Raw genomic sequence first — 26577 nt, forward strand, 5'->3', positions numbered from 1 at the left:
CATTCCCAAAGCAAATAGGAGCTGGGGACACCCCAAATGTGGGTACCCACAGCCTCCACATCCAGTGGGGGTCCAGGAAAAATAAGGCTCCTGCCTCTCAGCTTTGCAGACCCTGAAAAGGGGGAGCCTTGCCAGAGGAAGGTGGTCCTGCCCCATGGCTGGCAAGGATCCTTGGAAAGGGGAGGGTGACCCTCAACATCCCACAAAGCCCAGCTCTGCTAAGCAGGTGCTGCTGCTGGGTCTGTGTTTGCATCTTCACTCTGCAGCATCTCCCTAAATCCCTTAGCCTGCAGCAGCATTCCTCTTAAGCCCCCCCGGAATCCTCTTCAGCACCACCCCCAGCATCCCTACTTATTCCTTCCCAAGAATTCCTCCTAAATCCCCCCAACATTGCTCCCCAAATCCCTCCTCAGCATTCCCGCATCTTTCTCCCCCCAGCACCCCGTCAATTCCTTCCCTCATCCCACAATATCCCTCTTGAATTGCCCTGCAACATCCTCCCAAGACATTCTCAGCACCCCCAAACCCATCCAGCACCCTCTAACCCGACAACACATGGTGGGGAGAGTGAAGGAGAGGAAGCAAAAGCAGAGGGCAAGGGGGAACTGGAGACACCCCGGCTTTGCTTTGTGGACAAGGGGGCTGTTTGTCCCCCTGCTTTCTTACAGACAAAGAAAACCCAAAACAGTCGTAGCGCCAGGATCGATCGCACTTCCCCTCCAGTTCGGGAACCCCCAGATGCTCGGGGCCGCCCCCGAAGCCTTTGCCGGCTCCGGGGATGGGCGACAGGCAGGGACGGGGGGGAGGCAGGAGCCGGGAGGAGCTGGGGGGAGAGACAGGGACTGGGGGCTGGTAAGACAAGCAGGGAGGGGAGGTAGAGGCAGGCATGGGGGAGAGGGGGTGCAGGTAAGGAACTGGGTGCTAGGAAAGGAGGCAGGGACTGGGGAGAGCGCGGGTCAGGCAGGGGCTGAGAAAACAAGAACCGGGAAGGAAGGCTGGCAGGGATGGGGAGAGAGAGCGACAGGCTTGGGGGAGGGGAGGGGAGGGGAGGGGAGGGGGGGCGCAAGGAGGGATCTGTGGGGGAGGACGGGAGGAATGGAAGCATGGGACGAGGCAGGCAGGGATGGGGGGAAAACGGGACTCTGGAGGGAAGACAAGGACCTGCCAAGTGTGGAAAGGCAGGCAGGGTCCGAGGTGGAGGAAGGCGGGGACGGGGGGGACAGGTAGGGAGCAAGGGGGAGAATAGCAGGCAGGGAGAGGGAGGGGTGCAGGCGGGGGGGGGGGGGCTGGGGGCGGGCGGGCGAGCAGGGCCGCCCCCAGCCCCACGTGGCTTGGGGGACACGCGGGTTTATAAAGCGTTCCCGGCCCGCGCGGGTGCGGGAGGCGGCGGCGTCACCGGCCGGGAGCGGGACTCGAACCCGCGGTGCTCGGATGCGCCCGGCGGTTCCAGCGGGGCCACGGCCGCCCGCGGGCCATGGAGCTGCCTACGGACGTGACCATGGATGTGCCCGCGGAACTGCCATCCGTGCTGCCCACGGCCACTGCCACCCCCTGGGGCAACGGCACCGCCTGGGTCCCCCTGCCCGAACACGGGGTCAACGACACGGGCCCGCAGCGGGCCAAGAACGCTACATCCATCCTCATCGCCATCGTCATCACTGCGCTCTACTCCGTGGTGTGCGTGGTGGGGCTGCTGGGCAACGTCCTGGTCATGTACGGCATCGTCAGGTGAGAGCTGGGCACCCCGGCCGCTGCCCACGAGGGGTGGGGTGTGTGCAGGGAGCGAGGGGGCGCTTGGGGTGAGTGGGCACCCAAGTGCGAGAGCACCGATGGAGCCAAGGTGTGCCAGGGGTGAGCGTGCAGCACATGGAAGGTGTAGCATTGAGTGGGTGTGCACCAGGAGGGAGTTTGCACCAGGAGTGGGTGTGTACCAGGATCGTCTGTGCACCAGGAGGGAGTTTGCACTAAGAGAAAGTGTGCACAGGGGTGAGTGTGTGCCGTGTGTCAACCAGCAGAAGTAAGTGTGCACCAGGTATGAGTCTGCACTGGGTGTGAGTTTGCCCCAGGTGTGAGTGTGCTCCGAGAGTGAGCCAGCAGCAGGAGCAGGGTTGGGCATGCATCGGCTGCTTGTGCCCAGGCAGCGTCGAGACGGGTGTGATGTGTGTGGAGCAGTGCGTGTGCAAGCTGTGCAAGTGAGGGGGGGGAGGGAGGGGCCGCAGGTGCTGTGCGAGGGGTGAGAGCAGAGGCCGTGTGTGCCTGGGGCAGCTCGGGTGGTGCAAGGGAGCTGTGTTTGGGGGGCGCGGACATACACAAGCGGGTGCCCCTTGTCTTTTGTGAGGAGGAGAAGCCGCAGGGCTGGTCACGCTGCGGGCTGGGAGCTGCCCTGTTTGCAGGGTGGGTCCAGACCCCCGCCTCAGCCAGGGGCTGGTGGGTTCCCACTGCTGCCACCCCACTCCATCAGTGGGAATTACCCACCCAGCCCATTCCCAGTTCCTTCTTGTGCCGGCACCTCCTGCAGCTGCCTGACGTCTGTTTTTCTCTAGCAAAGAGCAGAAACTGCCTGGCCCAGCCCCATCTCCCACAACAGCTGAGCTGTCCTCTGGTCCCCTTAATGTGGGAGAGACCCACTTGGGCTCCATCCAAGACCTTGGCACCTGTGGTGAGGCTTTCCCTGGGCAGAGAGGGGGTCTGCGGGGTCTCTGCACCCCAAGACAAGCAACGTGACCCAAATATCCCCCATTTTAAAGATGAGGCATGGCAAGATGCTGCTGTATCCAGCCTGGCACTTGTGCTAAGGTACAAAATCTCATCAGTCCCTTTGTGTGAGACACTGGTTGGTCCTGCCTGGATAAGATGGGTTGACATGAAAAATGGGACTGATGCCTTTTCCTGGTCTTAAAATCAAGAGTCATACACAGTTAGAAGGGAAAAGGGATTTTACCTTGGTATTTATTTTAAGGATCCTCAGGTGCACATGTCCAGGTCAAATGCACCAAAATGCACACTGCAAAATGCACCCCTAAAAGATCTGGTATAACATTATAGATTTTACTAATTAGCATATCTATCAGAAATTCCCCAATGAGAGGCTCGAGTGAGCCCCCCTCCCCAAGGAGCCTTCCCCTGGATGGTTCTATCTGAGCTTACAGAATGTGTTCTGGAGAGCACCTTGGGCTCTGGGGCACACCGATCCCTAGCTACAAAGCTTCTAAAATGTTGAGTCTCTCAGCTTGACAAACAAGTCCAAGAATGTAGGCAAAAAGCACTGGCAATACAGAAGTTGTAAAAAAGGTATAACAGGGGTATACAAGAAAAGGCAAAAAAATCTTCATGGCATCAGGGCCATGAAGCTCAAATCTTGCAGAGCACAGGACCAGTGCCAGCAGTGAGGGCTGACAGAGCCCCTCCACAGCCCTGCCAGCAGCAAAGGATGGAGCTGTACTCGCAGTCACACTCTGTGAGGGCACAGACCCCTACGCCTCCCGCCTGGCAAGAGGGAGCAGAAGGGTCTCACTGCGTGCCTGGGCTTCGCAGCCACCCCCTCTGCACTGGAGGGGGCTTGATCCTGGTGGCCCAGAACTTGTGGGGTAATCCCAATTCCCATTGCCTCAGGTGGTGCTGTAACCCCAGCTTGGCCAAAACCCTGGAACCAAACCAGAGCTGGTGGCTGGATTTAAACAAACCCCCCAGAATTCACATTTTTTTAACCATTTCCACCCTCCTTTCCCCATGCCTTTCAGTCCATAGCTATTGTTACAGGAGGTCAGCACAGCCCGGCACTGTCGGTGCACAAATAATTATGGTGACTCACCGGAGGGAAGGAAACCATCCTGAAACGTGTCCATTAGCCACCCTGGAGTGCTCATCACCCTGGTATCAGGCTCTGCTGTCCCTGCTCCCCATTCTCTGCAGGGCTCTGCTGTGTGTTTTTAACCATCCAAGAGGGTGGGCAATGGGGAAGGGGATGGGGGAGTCACTCACTGACCCAACCTGACCCCTAATGGGATTTTTCATCCACTCAAGGTGGCATTAAAAATGAACCCTGGTCTGAAAAAGCAAATGGAGGTAATTGCAGCAGAGACAGATGCCATGAGTGATGTCAGGTGAGGGATGAGTGTTCTTAGACCCCCTCCAGGTGGTTCTGCTCAGAGAGGAGGGGGAAGGCATTTTAAAGAGAGTGATTTCATGTGCAAACAACATCCTCCCTATCATACTCCCTGCATAACCACACGTTAGCCAGGCTTTAGCAAGCCTGACAGATCCACAGATCCCATCACCACAGCTTCTAGCTCCCATTTTCTAGCTGATGATGGAATTAAGCACAGAATCACAGAGTGATTTGGGTTGGAAGTGACCTTATAGACCATCTTGTTCCACTATCCTGCCATAGGCAGGGTTGCTTTCCACTAGACCAGGTGGCTCCAAGCCCTAGCCAAGCTGGCCTTGAACACTTCCAGGGATGGGGAATATCTCCCATGAAATGAGCAAATATCATCCTCCAAGCTCCTGGAACAGGAGGGGCTGCAGAGACATGTGCCTTCGCCCCTTCCATGGCCAGAGCCACATGGAGTTTCCCGAGGTCCTTGTCAGAGTTCCTCCATGTCGTCAGGGTTTAGGCCAGGACGAGGGGAGACCTGTGTCCATGCAAGAAAGGACTGTGAGATGGGATTGGCTCGGATTTGGACATCACTGCCAGGGAGATTCTGGGTGTTTGCCTTGTGGTCTTCTCCCAGAGCCACCTCCCAGTGCCCTTGGGATCCAGGCAGTCTGCAAGAACAGCTGGAGCACATCCTAGGGGTCAGGGACCTCAGGGACTACACTGAGTTTGCCACAAAGTCCATGAGTGCCAGGAGCTGGCAAATGCAGACTCAGGACCCTGGCACATAGCTCTGTGAATGGGCACACCGCGAGCCGAGCACAGCCAAACCGCAAATAAATCCCTCTCCAGAGCAGCCAAACCCACCCGCACAGCTGGAGAGAGCCCAGCACATCCAGCACCCACCCCACCTCAGCTCTGACCAGCACTGCCATTGCCACTGCATGCTCAGATGCTTTTAAAAATACCCATGGAAGCAATTTGCAGCTTTGAGCTCGGGGCTGCAAGTGCCCTCATGCCCACCAAGCCCATCAGCCCCCCACCAGCTCCCGCACAGGCTGCAAGGACACCTGGGTGCAGGCTTTGTCAAGCCAGGCTCTTTCAGGCAGCAGCTTTTAGCAGCTCCGGGAGTTTTTCTTTCACTTATTATTCACTTTTCTTTCACTTATGTATTTTCCAAGAGGTTTGGAGAGGGGGTCCCTACTTGGGAGTCGAGACTGAAATGCGGAGCTGCCCTGTGCTTGCCCCATCTCCTCCCATCTCTTCTCTCCATCAACACCTCCCACATTGTTCCGTTCAAGTGCATAACTTCCCAATCAAGGCACTCACTTAATTGCAATGGGTTTGGCAGCCTGGGGAGCTCCATCAGCAGCAGTAGATGGTTTGCTCTAATGTGGGCAATAAACCTCTTTCCTGGAGCAGCAGCTTCATTTGCAGCTCAGGAGGGTCATCAGGATGGACGCCCCACCCTGTGCAGGGGGTTGAAACCTCAGAACAAGCCTGGAGGGGGATGCATCTTGCCCAAAACCCCAGTGCTGGAGGCTAAATTGCCATCCTTATTATCCCAGTCATCCCCATCACCATCCCACGTCATCCCCATTATCCCAGTCAACCCCATCATCCCAGTTATGTTCTTCATCATCCAAGTTATCCCCATCTTCATCCCAGTTATCCCCATCATTGCAGTCAAATGCATCATCAGAGTCAACCCATCATCCCAGACATTCACCCAACATCCCAGCCATTTCCATCATCATCCCAATCATCTCCTTTATCCCAGTCACTGCTTTGCCCTCACCAGCCCCGTCCTGCCTGGGGATGGGTGACAGCTCCAGCCCTCCAGTCCCCCACCCCATGCACATCTCACAGGGGGTTGGGAAGTGCTTACCCAGCACAGTCAAGCACATGTGGCAGACTGTGGAAGGAATAACTGGATTTTTACTCATAAGACATGTGAATCTACCTGAACTGACTGTTTGTTCACATAGGAGAGGCAAAACCTGACAATACCACAAATTCTCAGCTTTTTGTTTAACCTGGAAGGAAACTTTTCTGCAAAAGCACTTGGAAAATAACACTAAAGAGAACTGAAAAGGACTTTTCAAGGACAAGGCATTTCTAATGCCATATTTAAATTTAAAAAAAAAAAAAGCTCAGCTCGAATATTTCCACCCTTGGGCAACGGGCTGCCATTTGCAGCCGTGGTGAAGGAGACGGGAATGCTCTTGGAGCTGGGAGCTGGGTTAAACTGCTATTTTCTATTTTCTCCCAGAGAAAAATGTGGTTTTCAGCTCCAGTTCCCAGTTCTATCAACAGTGGTATCTGGTGGGTCTCTGTCCCCACCAATACACTCTACTGACCCTGCTGAGATGGAGAAAGAATAACGGGAAGAGATTGGGTACCACCAGCAATCCCAGGAGCCTCTTTCCCACACCAGCCTGCATTCCTGGACTCCAGCCAGGGCAGGCCCACCTGAGATGGGAGCTACTCAATCCCCCCACTTCAATTTACTCCATGTAACCCTGACATGTAATGAGCTGTGCCAATTATCACAGAATCCTGGAATGGTTTAGATTGGAAGGGACCTTAAAGCCCGTCTAATTCCACTCCCTGCCATGGGCAGGGACACCTTCCACTAGACCAGCTTGCTCCAAGCCCCATCTCGCCTTGGACACTTGCAGGGATGGGGCAGCCACAGCCTCTCTGGGCAGCCTGTGCCAAGGCCTCACCACCCTCCTATCTGATCTAAACCTGCCCTCTGTCAGTTTAAAACTGTCTCACCTCTATCACACACATTAGAAGTCACTTTCTATTTCATAAGTACTCCAAGGAAAACAATCTTTTCATCCCAGCAACGAAGGGGTCATCTCCCTTCTCCGTGCCCTACCCCAGTGCTGCTACAGACAGGTTAGCCATGCACAGAGATGGTTCTGTGCAAACTGACCCTGTTATTAATTAATTAGGGTGCATCTAAAGAAACTTGGGGCTGGGGAGGATGCTCTGAGCAATGGAGATTCGCTGGAAGGGAGCCCAGGAAGAGTTGGAGCTGATAGTGTAGCCCTGCAAAGAGCAGGGTCTTCCACAGAGCTGCTCCCACCCCACACGTGTTGCCCTTTGGGGGTGCCCAGCAGATCCCTCAGTATCTATTTCAAAGCCACCACGCCATTCAAAGCATCCCTTTGACCAACACTTGCAGGACTGGATGCTCCTGGGACGGACACACACACACCCCCACACACACCCATCCCTGCTGCTCTGGCATCCACCATAACTTTGCCTCATCCCTTCAGGAAAGGTTTGGACATGAGGGACCAGGCATTTCTCTTGCCATGGTGTGACAAGAACCAGAAGCAGAGCCAGCCCTTCCCAAATGCCCTGGGGGACACAGCCAGGCTTCCCCAAAGGCTCTGGAGCTCCAGGCTGGCTAATTGGGCTGCTTCCAGATGGCCTGTTTCCGGGGATAATCGATCCAATTTCTGCAAGCAAACTTGACAGGGAAGCAGGCTGGATAATCACAATTTACTGGGCAGAAAATCAGATGAAGGAGGGTTGAGGGGATAAAGGACATTTTGCAACTGGTTCAGAGAAATGGAGCAAATCAATCTCATTGGAGAATTGACTCCTCTGGAAAGTTCTTTATTCCTTTGAACAAAAGCAGGTGTGGAATGAGTGTCACCTCCCTGGTCAGGTGAAGGAAAACCACTGTGGCTGGGGGCAAGCCATGCTCTGCAGGTCCCAGCACAGCGCATACGAACGTCATCCCCTGCTCAGATACCAGGATGTGGTGTGTGGCTCCCTGCCCGTGGCTGGCAAGTGGAATGAGATGAGCTTTAAGGTCCCTCCCAACCCAAATCACTTTGGGATTCTGTGATTTTATGAATTCAACACACAAGAACACAAGTATAGAATCATAGAATGGCTTGGGTTAAAAGGGACCTTAAAGCTCATCTCATTCCACCCCCTGCCATGGGCAGGGACACCTTCCACCACCCCAGGTTGCTCCAAGCCCTGTCCAACCTGGCCTTGGACACTTGCAGGGATGGGGCAGCCACAGCTGCTCTGGGCACCCTGTGCCAGGGCCTCACCATCCTCACAGGGAAGGATTTCTTCCCAATATCCCATCTAATACCCTGTCACTCCAGGCTCTTGTAAAGAGTCTCTCCCCATGTTTCTTGTGAGGTCCTTCAGGGACTGGAAGGCCACAATTGGGCCACCTCGAAGCTTCTCTTCCCCAGGCTGAACAATCCCAATTCTCTCAGCCTTTCCTCATAGCAGAGGTGTTTCATCCCTCTAGCCGTCTTGGTGGCCTCCCCTGGACTTGCTCCAACAGCTCCATGTCCTTCCTCAATGTGCTCCCTGGTGCACCTGGAAAGTTGCTGAGCACATTGGTGCTGCAGAAAGGCATGCCACAACACGTACTTTTGCCTACCAAGGCTGGTGTCACTTCGTGAGCAGCCAGGCTGTGCCCCCTCCTCATCACGTCAAGTGTCCTGACCACCTGTAACATCTCCCTTCTCTGCCACCCCCAGGTACACCAAGATGAAGACAGCCACCAACATCTACATCTTCAACCTGGCGCTGGCCGATGCACTGGCCACCAGCACACTGCCCTTCCAGAGCGCCAAGTACCTCATGGAGACCTGGCCCTTTGGGGAGCTGCTCTGCAAGGTTGTGCTCTCCATTGACTACTACAACATGTTCACCAGCATCTTCACCCTCACCATGATGAGCGTGGACCGCTACATCGCTGTGTGCCACCCAGTCAAGGCCCTGGACTTCCGCACGCCAGCCAAAGCCAAGATCATCAATGTCTGCATCTGGGTGCTTTCCTCCCTCATTGGGGTGCCCATCATGGTCATGGCAGTCACCAAGTCAAAAGGCAAGTGGCTCTGGGGACACATTCCCCTCCTCTCCCATTGGTCCATCCCAGGGGTGACCTGGCAAACTTGACCTCTGGTCCTGTAGCAGATTTGTGGTCAGTGGTGGGCACCTCTCCATGACACCATAAATGTTCCCTGTCTTGGAAAAAGCATTGTGGTGCTGTTTCCTGTCTTGGAAACTGTCCCAGAAATTGTCCTCCCCTCCCCTTAAGGGCAGGGATGCCAAAACTTTCCCCATCTCCAGTCCAACCAGTGCCTCTCCCCAGCTCCTGGAGTGCAAATCATCTGCCTATAAACACCCCCAGGGATGCTGCAAAGTCTCCAAGTGGCCCACACTAAGATCTGCAGCTCCTGTGTGGGGATGCTGGCCCTTGGCTGCTAGGGAAAGCTCTGGGCATCTTGAGGAAGTAGACAGATTTCAGTGGAGGGTGACATGGGGATGTGTCCACCATGGGGGCTGAGAGAAGGCAGGATTGACCTTGAATGGCCCAGGAGGCTCTGCAGGGAAAAGGTTCCAGGGTCACTGCATCCACTGCATCCCCTCAGTGTCTTGTGGGCAGGGGTCTGATGGCACAGAGCTCCTGGGGAGCCTCTGCCAAGAGCAGGCAGGTAAGAATGCATCTCCCTGGGGTTTTAACAAGTCATGACTGAGCAGAAGGCAGAATATTCTCAGCAGACACTCTACCAGCTCCCTCTTTGACCCTCCTCTCTCCTACAGATGGGATGGTCCTGTGTACTCTCCAGTTTCCTGATCCTCCCATATACTGGGACACCGTGACCAAGATCTGTGTCTTCATCTTTGCCTTCCTGGTCCCCATTTTGGTCATCACCATCTGCTACGGGCTGATGATTCTTCGCCTGAAGAGCGTCCGGCTCCTGTCAGGCTCTAAGGAGAAGGACCGCAACCTACGGCGCATCACGCGCATGGTGCTGGTGGTGGTGGCAGCCTTCATCATCTGCTGGACACCCATCCACATCTTTGTCATCATCTGGACGCTGGTGGACATAGACAAGAAGAACCCCTACGTGGTGGCCAGCCTGCACTTCTGCATCGCCCTGGGCTACACCAACAGCAGCCTCAACCCTGTCCTCTATGCTTTCCTGGATGAAAACTTCAAGAGGTGCTTCCGAGAGTTCTGCCTGCCTTTCCGAGCCCGTGTGGACCAGAACAGCTTCTCCCGTGCCAGGAACACCACGCGGGAGCATGTCTCCACCTGCACCCCTTCTGAAGCCCGCAACAAGCCAGCATGACTAGAAGTGGGCAGCCCCCAGCGGGGCTGCCGGGGACATGGAGGAGACGAGCTGCGCTCAGAAGTCACCCAGGTCACCACCACAGAGTTCTAGCAGAATGGTGGCCTGGCCGCTGCTCGGTAACACTGCTGGGTTTGCATACAGACTGACTGCAAAAACTTTTTTCGTCCTGGGAAAGAAGAGTGGGAGAATTGGGACTCACCAAATGATGCAGGGAGAGGACCAGAAAAAGAGGCAACTTGGGCAAAGATGCTCCACTGCTGCTACCACCTCAACCAACAAAACCCAGCAAGGGCTGTCACCCTCCGACACGTGGCTCTTGGCAGAGCCCAGGGCACCAGGACTGCAATGTCCACATGCTTCTCCTCCTGAATGGGCCAGGATGACACCACAGCCCATGGCGAGAGTGGAAACACTCCCATGGCAGAAGGGAACTGTGCCAGGAAGTGATCACAGGATCACAGAATCATCCAGGTTGGAAAAGCCCTTCGAGATAGATCATCAAGTTCAACCACTCTCCCACAGCTACCAAGGCCACCACTAGCCCACGTCCCCGAGTGCCACATGCACACACTGATGGTTAAATTCCTCCAGTGATGGTTACTCCACCACTGCCCTGGACAGCTGTGCCAGGGCTGGACAACCCTTTCAGTGAAGAAATGTTCCCTAATATCCAACCTAATCCTCCCCTGGAATGACTTGAGGCCATTTCCTCTACCGCATCATGGGACCTTATTCCATCCCACTCTGAGCTGTGTCCAAAAGACGACCAGAGGTGGGAAGAGAAACTTATGCCACTTCAGAGATACTGTTTTCAAAAAGCTCCAGATCCATTGTAAAAATTCTCCTGGAGTCCTTCAAACTGGGACTGCTCCCGGAGAAAACTTTCTACTGTTAATGTCATTACTGTGTTATTTAGAGACCTCTGAGTGCAGCTAAGGCTGCCCTGGACATGGATGTGATGAATATGGATATGGGCAGGGTATGGAGCAGGCCACATCTGAAGCTGACCCCATATCCGTGTGCCAATACCAAATTCCCTATGCCCAGCATCCATCAGGGTGACAGGGAACTGATGAAGTCATTAAGCCCAAGAAGAACCTCATTAAGGGAGTAATTTGTAGGAACTGGAGTTGTTTCTTGCAGTGCTAAAGTAATTAGAATGGAGTAACAGGCTGCACCAAGGGCTTTCCCTCCCCTGCCCACCAGGGGAAGGATGAACGACAGCACTGCCCAGCTTTCCATAGCAGAGACAAAAAGGATAGGATGGGGTTGTGGGGGTTTTTTTAGAAGATGACAAAGATTTCACCTCCCTTTCACAGTTCCCCAAGCAGAGACAGAGGTTGTGCAGGCACCAAGAAAGCACCCACAAGAGGCAGAGATTTGGGTATTTCAACTCTCATCTGGGTGGAACAGCATCCCTCCAAAGGGATGGCTGAACTCCAACTCCCAATGCATCCTGCAAGAATCACTGTCCAGGGACCTCTTGACCACATTATCTGCAGCTGAACAATAACTGGGGGGTTCTCCCACTCCCTGAATCTCCCCTCCAGCCCTGCACCACATTAATGAGCCACCACTTTTCCTTTCCCTCATCTTCCCGCTGTCATTCCCAGGCACTCAGACAGCCCAAGGAGAAGCATGCTTGGAGGAAGCAGTAATAGCATTGAGAGAACAAATTGATACAGCTGGAGGAAGCAGGCAAGTACCCAGATGCACCTGGGGCTAACGGGCTGGATGCAGAGCTTGGCTTGTGTCTGGTTTCTCCAGTTGTATCAATTTAAGCTAATAAAAGCCATTACCTCTCCTCACCAGCCCCACCTTTCTCCAGAACTGTGGAAATTGCAGCCCTCCTCGTTAGAAAGACAGAGCCTGCAAGGCAGTCAAAACCAATTTCTCTTTCAAAGGAATCAAATAGGGCGAAATTGCCCATTAGGGTCTCAAATCAATTGCGCCAATGCCTGTGAATGATTCTCCCCATCTGCCTGCACCGTGTCAATGTGCCACAAGCAAAAGCCTCTTGCTCAGTGCTGCATCCCCCTGGACATCTCCAGCTCATGACCGGGGCTCTTCAGAATCCCTTTGTAGGCATGAATGGAGTCCTGGACTACTGGCATGGCCGTGCTTGGGCTCCTCACCCCCTGCTACCACAAGCCCAGCTGCTCATGGAGCATCAGATAAGGGAAAGCACAATCAGTTCCAGGGCAGGAACTGGGGGAAATCCCTAGGGTTACATAAAGCTGAGCTTCAGCTCTGTGAGAAGAGGGACTAAGGTATCCAGAAGGAGTTGGAGACCATCCTTCAGCTCTCCACCTCTACCCACCCTGGGGCAGAACCCTCAGCAGCATGTGGTGGGTTTGGAGCTGGTTGATGACAGAGACCTGGCCATAGTGGGATTTCAGGGTGTCCCAGCAGGCTGGGTGCTCCTCCAGGGGTGGGATGTCCCATGCTGTGAAGCAGGACTTTTTGGAGTTCACTCCAAGCTCCAGCATGAAGCTGAATTCCAGCTTGGTATCTCAAGTTGTGGAGTACCCCTAAAACATGTGATGACCCCATACCAGTGATGTCTTCAAGCTGTCTTAGCCAGTGCCTCAGTGTCCCGTAAAAACCAACCCCATGTTCAAGGCTGGGAATGGAACAACGGAGAGCAGTGTTTCCCACAGCAGCACAGGGAGGAATGGGGGACACAGGGGAAGTGAACCCCAGCATCAGGGATGGAGCATCCTTGCCCTGGCAGAGTCCCATCGAAGACGTGACATTGGGGGGGGGGGGGGGCAAGAATCCCCCCCACCATGAGTGCTGGGAGCTGCAGGTTGACTTGGGGCTTCATGAGCAACTTGGCCACCCCACAAAGCTCAGCCCCCGCTTTCCCCATCTCCACAGGGCCTTTGTTTTCATCTGCTGAATTCCCAGCCTGCTGGAAAGCGTGACTGCCATGGCCTTAAAGTGGGTTAAAAGGCTTCAAGTCATTAGTTTTTAAAATGCCACCATGCTTGGGCAGAGCTTGGAGCCCAGGGCACAGCAAAGAGTGTAGCTTTCCTGAGCTTCAGGTTTGCTGACTTAAAGAAAGATAGAATATTGCTGGGAAAAATAGGTGGCAAGCAGCATGCCAGAGCATATGGGGTGACATGGACCTTGATCATCCCACTCCAACAGCATCCCAGCAGGGATCTGGGGGATGATCCAGCTTCTTTCCACCTAAAAACCAGCTCCTCCAGCCCCTCATCTGGGCTGGGAAACTGGGGACAAATCCTAGTCCAGGGAAACAGCACTGGGAGATGCTGCCTGCCCAGACTGAGCCATGCTGTAGGCAGGATGCTCGGAGGGAACTCTCTGTGTACTTTTATAAATATATATGTATGTCTGTCTATAGCTGTATGAAATTAAGGTGACCCCAAGGCCTCCCATCATGCCTCCCACTGTAGCTCCATGCGTGATGGAGCTGAATATGCCGGATCCACAGCACCTCACAAAGCACTTCAGCCACTATTTTCAGCTCCAGCCCTCAGGATTTTGGCCTTAGAATGGCATTTCTGTACGGGAACCCTGCTTTCTAAAACTTAAAATAATAAAGTAAAATAAAATCGGAGTTAGGAAGCAGTTTCCAGTTGTCTTGTGATTCCCAGGCATTGAAAATGGGCAGGGTCTGGCTCAGGGTGGTCTGAGGACTGATGGACCTACCTCTAAATTTACTCTTCACTCTTCCCTGTGAGGGTGGTGAGGCCCTGGCACAGGGTGCCCAGAGAAGCTGTGGCTGCCCCATCCCTGCAAGTGTCCAAGGCCAGGTTGGACAGGGCTTGGAGCAGCCTGGGGTGGTGGAAGGTGTCCCTGCCCATGGCAGGGGGTGGGACTGGATGAGCTTTATGGTCCCTTCCAAACCAGGCCATTCCATGATTCTAAATTCAAGTTCTAAAAACTCACCTGGACTTGGAAAAACACCTTCGTGAACCTTCAAAGCCTTTTAGCTGAGATTGTTTGCAAGCCCTAGTCACCAAAAACCTCCTCTGCCACTGGTCATCAAGATAGAATTTTATTTTAAAAGTCTAGCAGCTAAAATTCTGGCCCAAATTACATTTGTAATTTAAATGTAAATGTGGATTTAGCAAAAAGCAACAGAAACAGGTGTTGGAGCCTGTAACTTTGCTCTGGCTTAATGAGACTTTGGATTTTAAGGTATTTATCACTTCTGCTGTGTAGGTTTCTGAGTTCCCAAAGAAGAGGAAACCATAAAAGAGCACAGAGTGGATGTGAAAACCAGATTTCCAGCCTGGGGGTGTTGTTTAGCCAGGGCATCAGTGCTCCAGCACCACTTGAGGACCCCTCTCCATCACCCAGCACCCTGGGAAAACTGAGCCAGGCACTGACTCCAGTGATTTCACAGCCCAGTTAAACCAGCAGCCAGCCCAGATTAATTATGCAGCAACCTGTGCTGGCACATGGGAGCTGCCACACACCTACCAGCTATTTCCAGGGACCTTTGCAGCCCAAAAACCTGTGTTACTGAAGGAAACATGCTTTTCCCCTTTTTTTTTTTTTTTTTTTTTTTTTTTATCCACCAAATAATGAACCCTGATGTGTTGGGCTTTATTATTACACATGTGATTAATTATGATGATGCCAGTTTCTTTGTCTGCAGGTTTAGGCTGACTTTGGAATTGCATTAATATGTGGATGGAAATGAATGGATCTGGCTTTCCTGGGGAGGACAGGAGCAATATCTCCCACCTTCCTCACCCCAGAGCAGCCTGGGGTGGATCCAGGCTCTCAGCCCTACAGAGATTCTTGTCTTGCAATTCATCATTTAACAGGGAAAAAAGAAATCACTATGAATAATTCCTAGAGGATTTGTTTTCTTCTTTCAGGGTTACAAATTCTACTTAATTTATACTGTTTTATTCTCTGAGCAAAGACATGCAGGGAGGGGATGGGGGCTGGCTGGGACCCTGTGTGAGCGCTGGGGCTCATCCAGGCAGGGATAGAGCCAGGATCCCCTTCCCCAGCTCCCAGGAGTCATGTGAGCCACGTGAGACTTTCCTTACTTTTGGCCTGTTGTAATGAGAGAGGAACCAAGACTTCAGCAGTTTGGGGAGGGGGCAGAGACACCTCCACATCACTATTTCAGCCCAATTCTCATCCCAAAGAGACCCAAGACACTCTTCTACCAGAGCACTGCACACGCCAGTTATCCTGGGATATACTGGCCAGGTACCAGCCTTAATGATGGGATTCAGGGAGAGACAGCACAGTGGAATGACCAAACTCTGTCACTTGCAGACCCATCATTAAACCCTGTCGAAGGCAGCTTGGCCATAATTAAGGCTCATTTCCTCTTACAGGCAGGAAAGGAAGAACAAGAAAGCAATCTCAGTACCCTCTAAACCCTCCTGAAAGACGCAATCCCCTCCCTGCAGATCTTGCAGCACCACTGCATAGGCAGAATTTTTGTATCTAAAACAGCAACATGTTAAAAAACATGAAAAAAAAAAATCCCTCACAAACACACAAACCCCGCAGACAACACTCAAAGTGCTTTTATTCTGGTCTCAAAAGAGCCTCACACCACACCAGGCTTCATCCTCCATGGATGCTAAAGTCCTCAAATTCCACTTTCCCAGCTTTTGTCTGTAAATCAAAAGCCTTTTATGCACTTCCAATAGCAATGATGGAGACCACAGTGTGGGATTGGAGCTGCCAACTGGGGATGAGGGAGGGTCTGGAGGTGTCAGCACTGGAAAACCTCCACCGTGGACTGAGGCTGGATCCTGACATAGCCAGGAGTCCATCGGCTCTACAGGACCCAAATTCCTCCTTCCTCACCCTCAAAACGCCCCCAATTCACTCTGTGAGCACAAAAACTCGTTAATGAGACATTTCCCTTTCCTCAATTAAGCTGTTTTCCTTCGCCCACCCTCTCCCCCCTGTGTGGGGGCTCATCCTTCCCCCAGTTTCCAGCAGTTTCCCACTGAAGCGTCACTCTGGCTCCCAAGACAACGGTTGATTCATCAGTTCTGAATATTTTAAATCTTACTGTTCTCCCCCAGCCCTTTTCCCCCTGTTTCTTGAAAATACCAACAAGCTCCCCATTCACAAAGACATGTTTTCCCCTTTCCAGGAACAGGACCAGCCCCACAAGGATGGGTACAATCCCATCGCATTTGGGAGTGATCTGGGTTTTCTCTGCACCTGCAGGAGCTGGAGCAGGGAATTGCATTGGCTCCTGGCAGGATCTAACCCTGTGGTGACCACACAGTGGTGCCACCACTGATCCTGTTCCTGTTGCAAGGAATTGCCCAAATGTGGGAGATATAGATGTAAAAACCTGCCAGTGTTGGGGCTAGGGAGGAACTGGAAGCACCGAGATGTGGGGTCTTGGCTCCCAGCTCCCTGGCAGCTGAGGCTGTTTTTGGATAAATGTTGTTGCTGGGAATCAAGTCCAAGAGAGGAAGCAGTTTCTCCATCGGTCTCCAGCAGGTCACATTTCACGGAAGAGCATCAGATGGTAGTGGTCCCCAGGGAGCAGAAGTAGCCATGGGATCAGGGAGCACTTGCCCTTGGCTCAGCCTGCAGTGATGGCGAAATACGGGCTCGATCCCTGGCAATACAACGTTCCCGTGGGCCCACATCCCAACTTCACGCTTAGAGTCCTTTGCAAGCCCAGGACGGCAACCACCAAGACAAACCCACCTGATGGGAGGTGGGTGCCCCCCAGCTAGTGCTGGACCCGCTGAGCCATCCCTGATTGTAAATCCAAGCTTGTCCCACATGGGAGCAGCAGAGCTGCCAACAGCCTGAGGCACTCCAGTGCCCAAAGCCCATCTCTGCCCAGAGGCTCATTAAGGAACCTGCTCCTGCCCAATGAATTAAGTGTAAACAGGACCTGGGGCTCCAGTCACACCAGGATATGGAAATTTGCCCCATGGGTTCCAGTCTCCACACACGTCTGGCTCAGCTCCAGCTGGGAGCACCCAGCAGAGACATGCCAGGATCCTTCCAGCTGTGCCACGGCTTGGTTGTGTCCCTGGAGACCCAAAGACACCGGGGTGCCCCAGCAGACAGGCAGGGAACCAAAGAGAGGGTGACAGAGACGACGGGGACCATGCCCTCTCCCTGTCCCGGTTCTCCCAGCCCCGTGGCCCAACAGCTGCCAGAGCATTCTCCTGCTGCCATCCCGTGGCCATGTCCCCCCCCTGCACAGAACACCCAGACACAGCTGGGACCGACAGCACCCCTCAACGCAGCCACCCATCCCGACTGTCCCGAAGAGCCACAGCAGGTCCCACGGGAGAACTGTCCATCCAAAGCACAGGAAAAGCCTGGGTTTATCAAAACTCAGTTTATTCCAAATGTTAAAAGATGAGTTTTCTGTCCTTTCTGCCTTGATTTATCAACCAAAATACATTTTCTTTTTTAAAAAATCCAACCCCTTCTGAACCATTGTACAATCCCAGACCCCCCCCCCTCCGCAGCCACAACCCCCACCTCCTATTGCTATAATTTAGCTCTTCGCAGACCCCTCCTCACTCCAGGCACCTGGAAGGCACCTCCTGTAAGGAGAGGATGGGGCAGGCTGGGCGCAGGAAGCAAAACCAGTTGGATCAGGGAGGCGACGGGGAGGAGTCGTCCTGTTGTTTCCAGCGACTCCATGCATAGCTGAGGTCTTTGTGTCTGCTCAGCAAGGCCCTAACAGCAAATGAAGCTCCTTCCTCAGCAAGCGAAAGAGAAAAAAATTAAAAGTAACAGTGTTCCCACCCGTGGGATGGATTTGGTTGGGTTTCCAAAGGCAATGGGAAAGAAGGATTGGCCAGGACTGCAAAAAGCAGTGCTGGAGATGGCTGCTCCAGGCCATGGGGAGTGAGGAACCTGCTCCTGGCCTCACTGCCTGGGGGGAGGGGGGTCAGCTAAGATACTTGATGGATGGGAGGCAGGAGCCTCCCTTCCCTTTTCCAGCAGTCACAGTGTGCTAGGCATCAACCAGCAGCATTCTTCCTCATCAGGTAGAATATCCCCGCAGCAGCCACAAGTTCTGGATTAGAGGATAGAGCTCCCTGGGAACATTCCCGTTGGACTGAGATGCCCTTGGAATGGGCTCAGAGGGGTTTGGGGGGTGGCAGCAGACAAATCCAGGCCAGAGAGGTGTAAGATACTTAGGTCAAGGGGGTGGAGGAGCATCCACGTCTGGGGAACAGTGGGACCTCAGGGAGACTGATACCCCAACCTGATTGCAGAGTGAAGAACAAGACCCTTGGCTTTGCTGAGCCGGGAAATGTTAAAAAACCAGACGAGAAGAAGTGGAAATCCATCCAGGCACAGAACTGGGATCAGTTTAGGACCAAGCTGACCCGGGGAGCCAACAGAGCACCCAGAACCACGGGAAAACAGACAAACGCTTGCAGGGAGAACCCATGGGCACCCCTGTTCCAGCCACGCATGTGCTGCTGGGCCCAGCTCCATGAGCCTCCTGCCCTCCCCAGGAAATCGGCTCCCCAAGCCAGGCAGAAGTTGTGGGGGGGTCTGGGGGTGCTGTGATCCTGCTGGGCTTGGCTGCGGCGTGGCTTCATCAGCTCTGCTCCTTGTCACTGACCAGCAGCACGGTGTGCTGCCCGCCGCTGGACACAGCCAGTACCCGCCGGTTCTCCAGCTGCTTCCCCGTCATCTCCACGGGGCTCCAGACATCATCCTCCTCCCCAGTGCCCAGCTGGTAGTTAGTGCCCATTCCCCAGGCAAACGCTCGTCCTGCAACAGAGTTGAAGCAAGTTTTGAGTTCCAAGTGGATGCACAGTGGGAAGCATTGTGGGAATGGGAAGGGGAGCCAGCACCCAAGGGGACCTCGCACCCAGGCAGTGAGTTTCTGTGTGTCAGAAACACAAGCAAGAGGAAGAGGAGGAGGACTTGCAACTCCAACAGATGTTCCATCACAGAGCCAAGGCACTTTTATCCTTTTTGGGGAGAGAACTAAACCCACAGCCCACTCCAAACCTTCCTTCCTGCAGACACTGCACACAGGCAAATGCAGCCCCAGAGCACAGAGGTCTGCCATCAGCAGAGTCAGAGAAGACACTGTCAGGCCAACAACCCCCTCCTGGTTAACACCACATGACCAACGCTGTTGCCACAGGCCCACAAACACATCTGAGCAGCCACTGCCCAGCTGCCCCCAGGCGATCAGCACCAGGACCTGGCTCCAGTCCCAACCCTGCTGGCAGTGTGTGGTGACGGTTTGCAGGGCTGGATGGAGGGATGAGGGGTGAGGAAGGTACAGAAGACAGTATTCCCAAACCCGGGCACTCACCATCAGTGCTGACAGCGTAACCGACTGACGCTCCGCAGGCCACCGAGGTGATGCTGGGGAGCTCCGGGATAACAGTGGGTGTACTCTTCTCCTCTGCCCCTGTCCCAAGGCCCAGCCGGCCATACTCCGCCCTGCCCAGGCTGTAGGCTTTACCTGGAGCACAGTGGATACATGGGAGAGGTGACTTGAGGGGGGCAGAAGCTGCAGCAGGGCCACAGCTGGACCCTCTTCCCAGGCCCGAGTCCTGAAGGAGCATCACTCCTCCATACCACACCCTGAGACCCAACCAGAAGGGGGAGGGTGGGATAGAGACCCTTGAGCTCCCCAAAATCAATAACGTGGATAGGTGCAAGAGCAGAGTTCACAACTGAGTTGAGGTTCCTGTTGTCAGCTTCCCTTTGCTGCCTTGTTGCCTTGAACACTGAAGGCTTGGAGGGCTCCAGCACATCACCCTAATCCCAACAGCTTCTTGGCCAGGATGAGAGCCATGGGATCTCCCCATCCTGCTCTGTGTGACTCCCAGCCCACCTGTCACACTGTTACTCACCCTCGGAGTCTACGCAGACTGTGTGGTGCTGCCCGCCAGAGAACCCAACCCAAGACTTGGTGGAGTTCTTGAAGCACGTGAGGTTCTGCGGGGAGAAGCAGGGCTCGGTGTCCTGGGTCCCTGCAGGGTGGGACGCACAAACCCGGGCTGATCAGGTCCACGGGCACGGACAGCCCAGGCCAAGCTTCGGCACTGAGCCATCCACCCTGGGGCTCACCCTGCCAGAGACCAATATAGCCCCTCCAGCCCCATTTCCAGCTCCAGTGTGTCCAGTGTTTAGAATATGGGGCACCCCAGCAGCTTTCCCCACCCGACCAGGGCAGCACTAGACTGGCAGGAAATCTGAAGGGACACAGGTGAAGCTCACCCAGCTGGTGGTAGTTGGAGAGGCCAAATCCATAGATGTGTCCCTCACGCGTGACGGCGAAGGTGAAATATGCCCCACAGAAAGCGTCCTGGAAGCGCATTTTGCCTCTTCTCCCTTTGCCTCTGACAGGGACAAGCTGGGGTACCAGCAGCCGCTCTGGGAGCAGAAGACAAGGTGTTATACAAGGACTAAGGATTTACACCCTCTCCCTGCGTCTAAGGATCTGGCTCACTGCATTTAGATCACTGATTACACATGAGCATCAGGGACTGGGTCCCTTTGTTCCTCTGCAAAGGGCAGAACTAGAGCCAAAGGATGCACCTCAGAGAACCAAATCTAACTCACGCAGCCCTTTTCGTCCTCCTCGGTTGGCAAAGAATGCTGGCACTCTGCCCAGCTGGCCCTGTTCCCCGCAGCCACACGTGAACAGGTCACCGTCCACTGTCAGCATCACCAAGTGGTCATTCCCTGGGAGATGAAGGAAAGGGAAATGAGGGAGAAGTCTTCAGCAAGCCCTGGGGGCTGAGATCCCACAGGTAAACCCCAGCTGTCCCAGCTTGCGGGGTTTACTGCACTGGATACCCTGACACCAATTGTGCCACCACCTAAAACTCCAGGATCTCCCTCTTCCCAATTCCCAGGAATTCAAAGCAGTTTTTCTGGGAAGGTGTAAGGACACAGGTGTGCCCCAACTTCCCCTGGGCCCTGGACAAGCTCCCTGGCTGCTGTGCTCAGCCTCCCCAGGCCTCATTAGAGGGCAAGTGCTCTGGCCCCACGGGGTCACAGTTCAGGCCACTCTTGGAAGGCATTCCACATCAGACTGGTCAAATATTAACTCAGTATGTGAATCCGGTAGGGCTAAAACATCTGTTTGGACTAAAAGGTCTGTTCTCTGGAGAGTCAGAGATGAGCAAGTACATCCTTGTACTGGGCTCAGAGCAAGTCAAGAGGGAGGAAAAGGTTATGGATCTTCTGGCCCTTCCTCAAGGGTTGCAACAGCCTTGTGTACCTGCCTGACCCTGCACACCCCAGGGCCTTGCTCACCTGAAACTATTTTTACAACAGGTGCCTCGAGCTGGAGCAGCAGAGGAATGGAGCTTGTCTTCATGGGCTCCAGCAAGCCGATCACTCCATTGTTATCCTGAGGGGAGAGAGACACAGGGATGAGCCACAGGAGCAGCAGCCACCAGTGGAGCTTCCAGCACCTGAGGAATCAGCGTACCCGGAAGGAGCCCCAGACAAAGACCCTGCCATCCTCAGTCAGCGCGGCCGTGTGGCTGTCCCCTGCTGACACCTGCACCACCTTCTCCTGTAGCTCCACCGGCCCTGGAGAGGTCTCAGACCCTTCAGCCGAGGTGTCACGTCCCAGGGCACCTTCATCGTTGCAGCCAAAGGTGTAGATCTGCAGATAGGGTGCAAGTGGTCAGGATGGGGCCCAGAGGGGCAACAGGCTGAGTATGAAGTAAGGGGACAGAGACTCACCAGACTAAATTATCATAGAATCATGGAATGGTTTGGGTTGGAAGGGACCTTAAAGCTCATCTCAGCCCATCCCCTGCCAGGTATACCTTCCACTAGACCAGGTTGCTTGAAACACCATCCAACCTGGCCTGGTACACTTCCAGGGATAGGGCAGCCACAGCTTCTCTGTGCCAGGGCCTCACAACCCTCACAAGGAAGAATTTCTTCCCAATATTGCACCTAAAATGGCAGTGTCACCCATCTATTCTCTGTCAGTATAAAGCCATTCCCCCTTGTCCTGTCACTCCATGCTCTTGTCCAAAGTCCCTCTCCAATTCTCTTGCAGGTTCCCTTCAGGTCCTCCTTTTGACCCCCTAAAATTTTGTGATCCATGTGAGACTATGCTCACTCCCAGAGCTGGAACAAGATGTAGGCAGAGCAGTGATTCCGACCCCCTGCTCCAGAACACACCCCAGAACTCACTGCACTCACCTTTCCTGTCTGGCTGAGGCACACTGTGTGCATCCCTCCGGCTTCCACCTGCACCACCATCTCCGGCAGCGTGACCAGAGCTGGCTTCTTCCTCTCCATGATGTCCTCACCCAGGCCCAGCTGGCCGACATTACCCTGGCCCAGTGTCAGCACCAGCCCAGGCTGTGAGCGGTGTGATGGGTGGCTGACTGTGGGGTGGGAGGGGGAGAAAGAACATGTGGGGGTACAAGATTCCTGGTAAAGATCACCCCTGGGAAAGTGGAAGGAAAATTGCCAAGGCTTTTTCTTACCTTTAACCTTCTTCCTCTCAGGAGACTCTTCTTCTGGCACCGGGTTTTTTGCACTGCGTTTCCCCGGCATCTTGGAATCTAAACACCAAAAAGAGCCTGTCAGGAGTCACCCACTGGGCTGTCACTGTTTGGGGTGTCCCCTCGCACGTTAAAAAGCCACCTGACGGAGTGGTGACTGAGTTGGTATTTAAACATCGATCCCTGCTCCTACTCTGGGAAAATCGAAAGTTTTCCCTTGTTTCATCCATGCTCCCTACCTCATGCGGACGTGAACCCCTCCAGATTTCAGGTCCAGGCAAGCGAGAGGGAAGGGAAAAAGAAAGGAGAAGAGGGAAAAGGGGGAAAGGAAAGGGAAGAATCCGAGCCGAGCCGCGTCCGCACTCCCCGTTCCACATGGCCCGAGCACCGCCCCCCGCCCCTTCCCGCCGTTCGAATTCCCCGCGGCGCCGCCTCACGTGGGGCCGCACAGGCCGCGGCTCCGACCGGCCGCTTCTCCCGCCGCCTGCAGCTCTCTCTGCCGGCCGCTCGGCTGCGCCGAGGGCGGCCCGGGGCTCGCCGGGACCGCCGCGCCCGTGTCCGCGTCCGTGTCCTCATCGCCCTCTCCCCAACCCGGCCGATCCCTCCCGCCGCTTTCCCGACCCGACCCCGCCGCGCTCCCTCACCGCCCGCCAGCGCCGCCGCGCTCCGCTCTGCGCATGCGCGGGGGCGCGCGCAAGGGCTCCGCGTGGCGCAGCGCCCCCTGCCGGCCGGCGGCCCCCCGGCCAGGTCACTCCTCCCCGCAGGTAGAGCGGGACAGGAGGACAGGGCGGGACAGGACAGGGCGGGACAGGAGGACAGGGCGGGACAGGAGGACAGGGCGGGACAGGAGGACAAGGCAGGACAGGAGGACAGGGCGGGACAGGAGGACAGGGCGGGACAGGAGGACAGGGCGGGACAGGACAGGCGAGGCAGGATGCAACAGGGACACAGGACAGGTAATGCAGAACAAGGGGACAGAAAGACAGGACAGGCAACACAGGGCAGGGCTGACAGGTGCCACCCTTGGCCAGAACGCTGGCCCCCGGGCAATAAATCCGTGTCAGTAACTTGCCCTGCTGCCTTTAACATCCAGAGGTGCCTCCAGCCTGTAAGGCCGCAGCCAGCCGTGATGGAACAGAGCCGCTGCAAAAAAATGGCCATTTAACACACAGAATGATGATAACAGACTACTGCAATCCAGCAAGTCTGAGCTCCCACCTTTTCCAGAAATCTGCTGCTGCTTAATGTGGAAAATCCATTTCCTCTTGAAACAGGAACCAGACTAAACTTCTTGGGTTAACTGGAGGTCAGTTAACTTCCGAGTTTCCCCTTCATCACACGGGATGAATCGCCCTTATTCCACTGATTAATTCCGCTCCAGTTAACATGTAAATCCAGCCCCCAGGATGGTCCAGACCAGAGGATTGCATTTGGCCATAATGGCCCTAATTTACTCATAAAATCAAGCTATTTGTATTTTGGTTGATACACCAGCCTCATCTGCTTATTTACAGACCCTGATCCCAAGGGGTCACCCACATCCCAGGTGATTGGAAAATGTTCCAGGAGAGGCACAACAACCATAGTGTTTATCCCAGGTTTGTGTTGGGACTTTTTTGATGAGCAGATACACATGCATCCCCTGATCCTGTCCCTGGGGAATTTTATGGTCAAGGACAGGACATCCCACCAACTGCCAGTACCCATTTCATCCAATTCACACCAGAACCTCCCACAAACCCACCCATCAGCATCACTCCCCTTACAAAAAGGTGCCAACAAGGGATGTGTGATCCCTCACCCTGCTTCCTCCCCGAGCCACACCCAAGCTACACCCCAGCAGACTTCATTAACCCTTCTCACTTTAGGTAACATGAAGGGTTTTGTGCCATGACATAATCCAAACCTGAAGGTATGTTCTGCTCCCAATACAGCCCAGAGCATCACAGTGCATTTCTACACCCTTCATTTCTCTGAGATGGCACACAAGAATCACACTGCTACACAAGGAAGAGGCACCACCAGGAGCATGAAGTTTTTCGTAATATTCCAATCACTCACCAAAAACACACACCAAGCCAAAGCAAATTCAGTTTATTGAGTTGTCTACTGTAGCCAGATACGGATTTAGATACCAACAGAAGAGTACGGCTGTATTTCAGGGCTTGAATACGAACTGCTGCTCCCACCCACGTCCTATAACCCATCCACTTTCAGTATCACCTCCCCTGTAACATCCTGGCCCCACGAGGTCGAACAGATGGGAAGGTTGTCAAGTTAGTCCACAGGAGAACACATGCCTTTATCCCCCTTCCCATGCATCCCCAGTTTAAAGCACCCCAAAAGCAGCTAGTTCTTGCTGGGCCAGCCAACTCCAAGTCTGCCCTTGACTTTCCAGGTACCTTTCAACCAATCCCACATCCCATGGATTGTCTTTCCTTCCCGTGCAGCTTACCAACAACGTACTCAACTCCAGGCCCTGCTCCAAAAAATCCAGGAGTGCACATCCCACCAAGGGAGCAGGGACACACACAGCAGTTTTTCGTGTTCCCAACACAAGCTTTGAAAGGCCACTACATTCACGTACCCCTGGTTCCATCCCGTTTTGATCCCTGTGACTACATTTTGATTACACACAGTGCACCAACAGGACTTAGGCAGCCACCTCATTTGGGCAGACTCTTTAATATACTCACCCTCTCGCACTAAAGGCGCATTTTTCTTTGTCATTTTGTCCCAGCAGTTTCTGCAGTATCTTAGAAAAGAAAGATTTTTTTTTTAATTATTTTCTCACATCCTACATTAAACAAATAAATAATTTTATTCAACTTAAAGCCCTATCTCCAGCAAGTTTTTTTTTTCTTTGTGCCAAGATTCATGACCAGTTTTTTTTCCTCTTTAAAGATCACCTATATTATTTGTAGTATCACTGAAAGCCGATTCAACTTTTTTATAAGCATCTTCGAATTGCAGATTTAACTTATTTGAAGTGTTTAGTTTTAAAGAAAAAAGCGAAACTGCACACAATATTACATTTTAAACGCAGTTATTACCTTCAAAAATCCTGCTCCGCTCAAATTCTCAATTTTGGGACTGGAAATATAAAAAAAAAGGTACTTTAAGGATTTGCTCAGGAGCTTCTCCTTTTCAGTCTCCCTCCCCGCTCCGCACGTGTCCCCCGTCCCACCCCGCGCGTCAGTGTTTCCTGCATGGTTTGTCTCCTCTGTCACGGCCCAAGGGCTCAGAGAAGCAGTAGGAATATGCAGGCTGCAGGCTCGGGGCCCGGCTTGTTCTCCAACGTCGTGGAAGGGGACTGTACGTCATGGGCCCGAGGGCCTGCGCTCCCGTGCGCCACACGGACAGAGCCGAGAGAGAGCGACTTCTCCGGATATCCACGTCGGACCTTGTTTAAAATAGTTTATAACCACCTCGACCGCCAAGCCCTCATGCGTCCCCGCTCCGCCGACCATACGGCGTGCCCACACAACGGATACTCACGGTGGATCGAGCTGGACGGACCAAGGCAAAGAGGCTTTGGTGGAACCTGCAGGAAAAGCAAACGGCTGTGGGGGCGGCTGAGGTGGCGTGGGGTGACCCCGCAAAGCCCACAGCCACGTGTAACTCACAGCATATTTTTGCGTTAAAAAGGGGATGCAGCGGGCATCCTCTGTCAGCGCCGCGCTGCGCGGCCACTAGAACCTCACGCCGCAGCAAGCTAAGGGGTAAAAAGGGTTCAAATCGAGCGAGCCACACTTACCACCTCCACCGCTCCTCAGGCAGAAAGAGGCCCGGCCGCGCCGCGCGGCGGTATTTATAGAGCGCGGGGGCGGTGCCAAAGTGCGCGTGCGCTGCCGGGTAAGGGGCGGGGCCAAACCTTCTACGGGCA

At 54.1% G+C, this 26577-nt stretch overlaps 2 protein-coding genes across 4 annotated transcripts; one reads left to right on the forward strand and one right to left on the reverse strand.

Moving 5' to 3' along the window:
• Positions 1-1474: 1474 nt before the first annotated feature.
• OPRD1 (opioid receptor delta 1) lies at positions 1475-10227 on the forward strand (the record flags this gene model as incomplete). Its single annotated transcript, XM_082296569.1, has 3 exons — positions 1475-1728; positions 8626-8975; positions 9695-10227. The coding sequence occupies 3 exons, from the start codon at positions 1475-1477 to the stop codon at positions 10225-10227; spliced, it is 1137 nt and encodes a 378-aa protein (XP_082152695.1).
• Positions 10228-17714: 7487 nt separating this feature from the next.
• On the reverse strand, positions 17715-26467 carry RCC1 (regulator of chromosome condensation 1). 3 transcript variants are annotated; one of them, XM_082296422.1, is made up of 13 exons: positions 26449-26467; positions 26190-26235; positions 25745-25784; positions 25388-25446; positions 22674-22751; positions 22384-22571; positions 21653-21832; positions 21475-21571; positions 20776-20898; positions 20431-20586; positions 20064-20183; positions 19517-19669; positions 17715-18960 (listed from the first exon to the last, which is right to left on the reverse strand). In XM_082296422.1, the coding sequence occupies exons 4-13, from the start codon at positions 25419-25421 to the stop codon at positions 18785-18787; spliced, it is 1305 nt and encodes a 434-aa protein (XP_082152548.1). In that variant the 5' UTR covers positions 25422-25446; positions 25745-25784; positions 26190-26235; positions 26449-26467; the 3' UTR covers positions 17715-18784. The 3 variants fall into 3 exon arrangements, with proteins under 3 accessions (XP_082152548.1, XP_082152547.1, XP_082152549.1); XM_082296421.1 differs by having other exon boundaries at positions 26190-26454; XM_082296423.1 differs by lacking the exons at positions 25388-25446; positions 25745-25784; positions 26190-26235; positions 26449-26467 and adding an exon at positions 23129-23165.
• Positions 26468-26577: the final 110 nt, after the last annotated feature.

The sequence above is a fragment of the Coloeus monedula genome (assembly GCF_965178545.1).
Source record: "Coloeus monedula genome assembly, chromosome: 24".
Taxonomy (NCBI): Eukaryota; Metazoa; Chordata; class Aves; order Passeriformes; family Corvidae; genus Coloeus; species Coloeus monedula.

Bases quoted from the DNA above. Each gene is read 5' to 3' on its own strand.
- RCC1 (XM_082296422.1), bottom strand. From the start codon at position 25,421: ATGACAAAGAAAAATGCGCCTTTAGTGCGAGAGG. The intron at 22,752-25,387 runs GTGAGTATATTA...TTTGGTGTTTAG, and splicing joins TGCGCCTTTAGTGCGAGAGG to ATTCCAAGATGCCGGGGAAA. The intron at 22,572-22,673 runs GTAAGAAAAAGC...CCCACCCCACAG, and splicing joins TGAGAGGAAGAAGGTTAAAG to TCAGCCACCCATCACACCGC.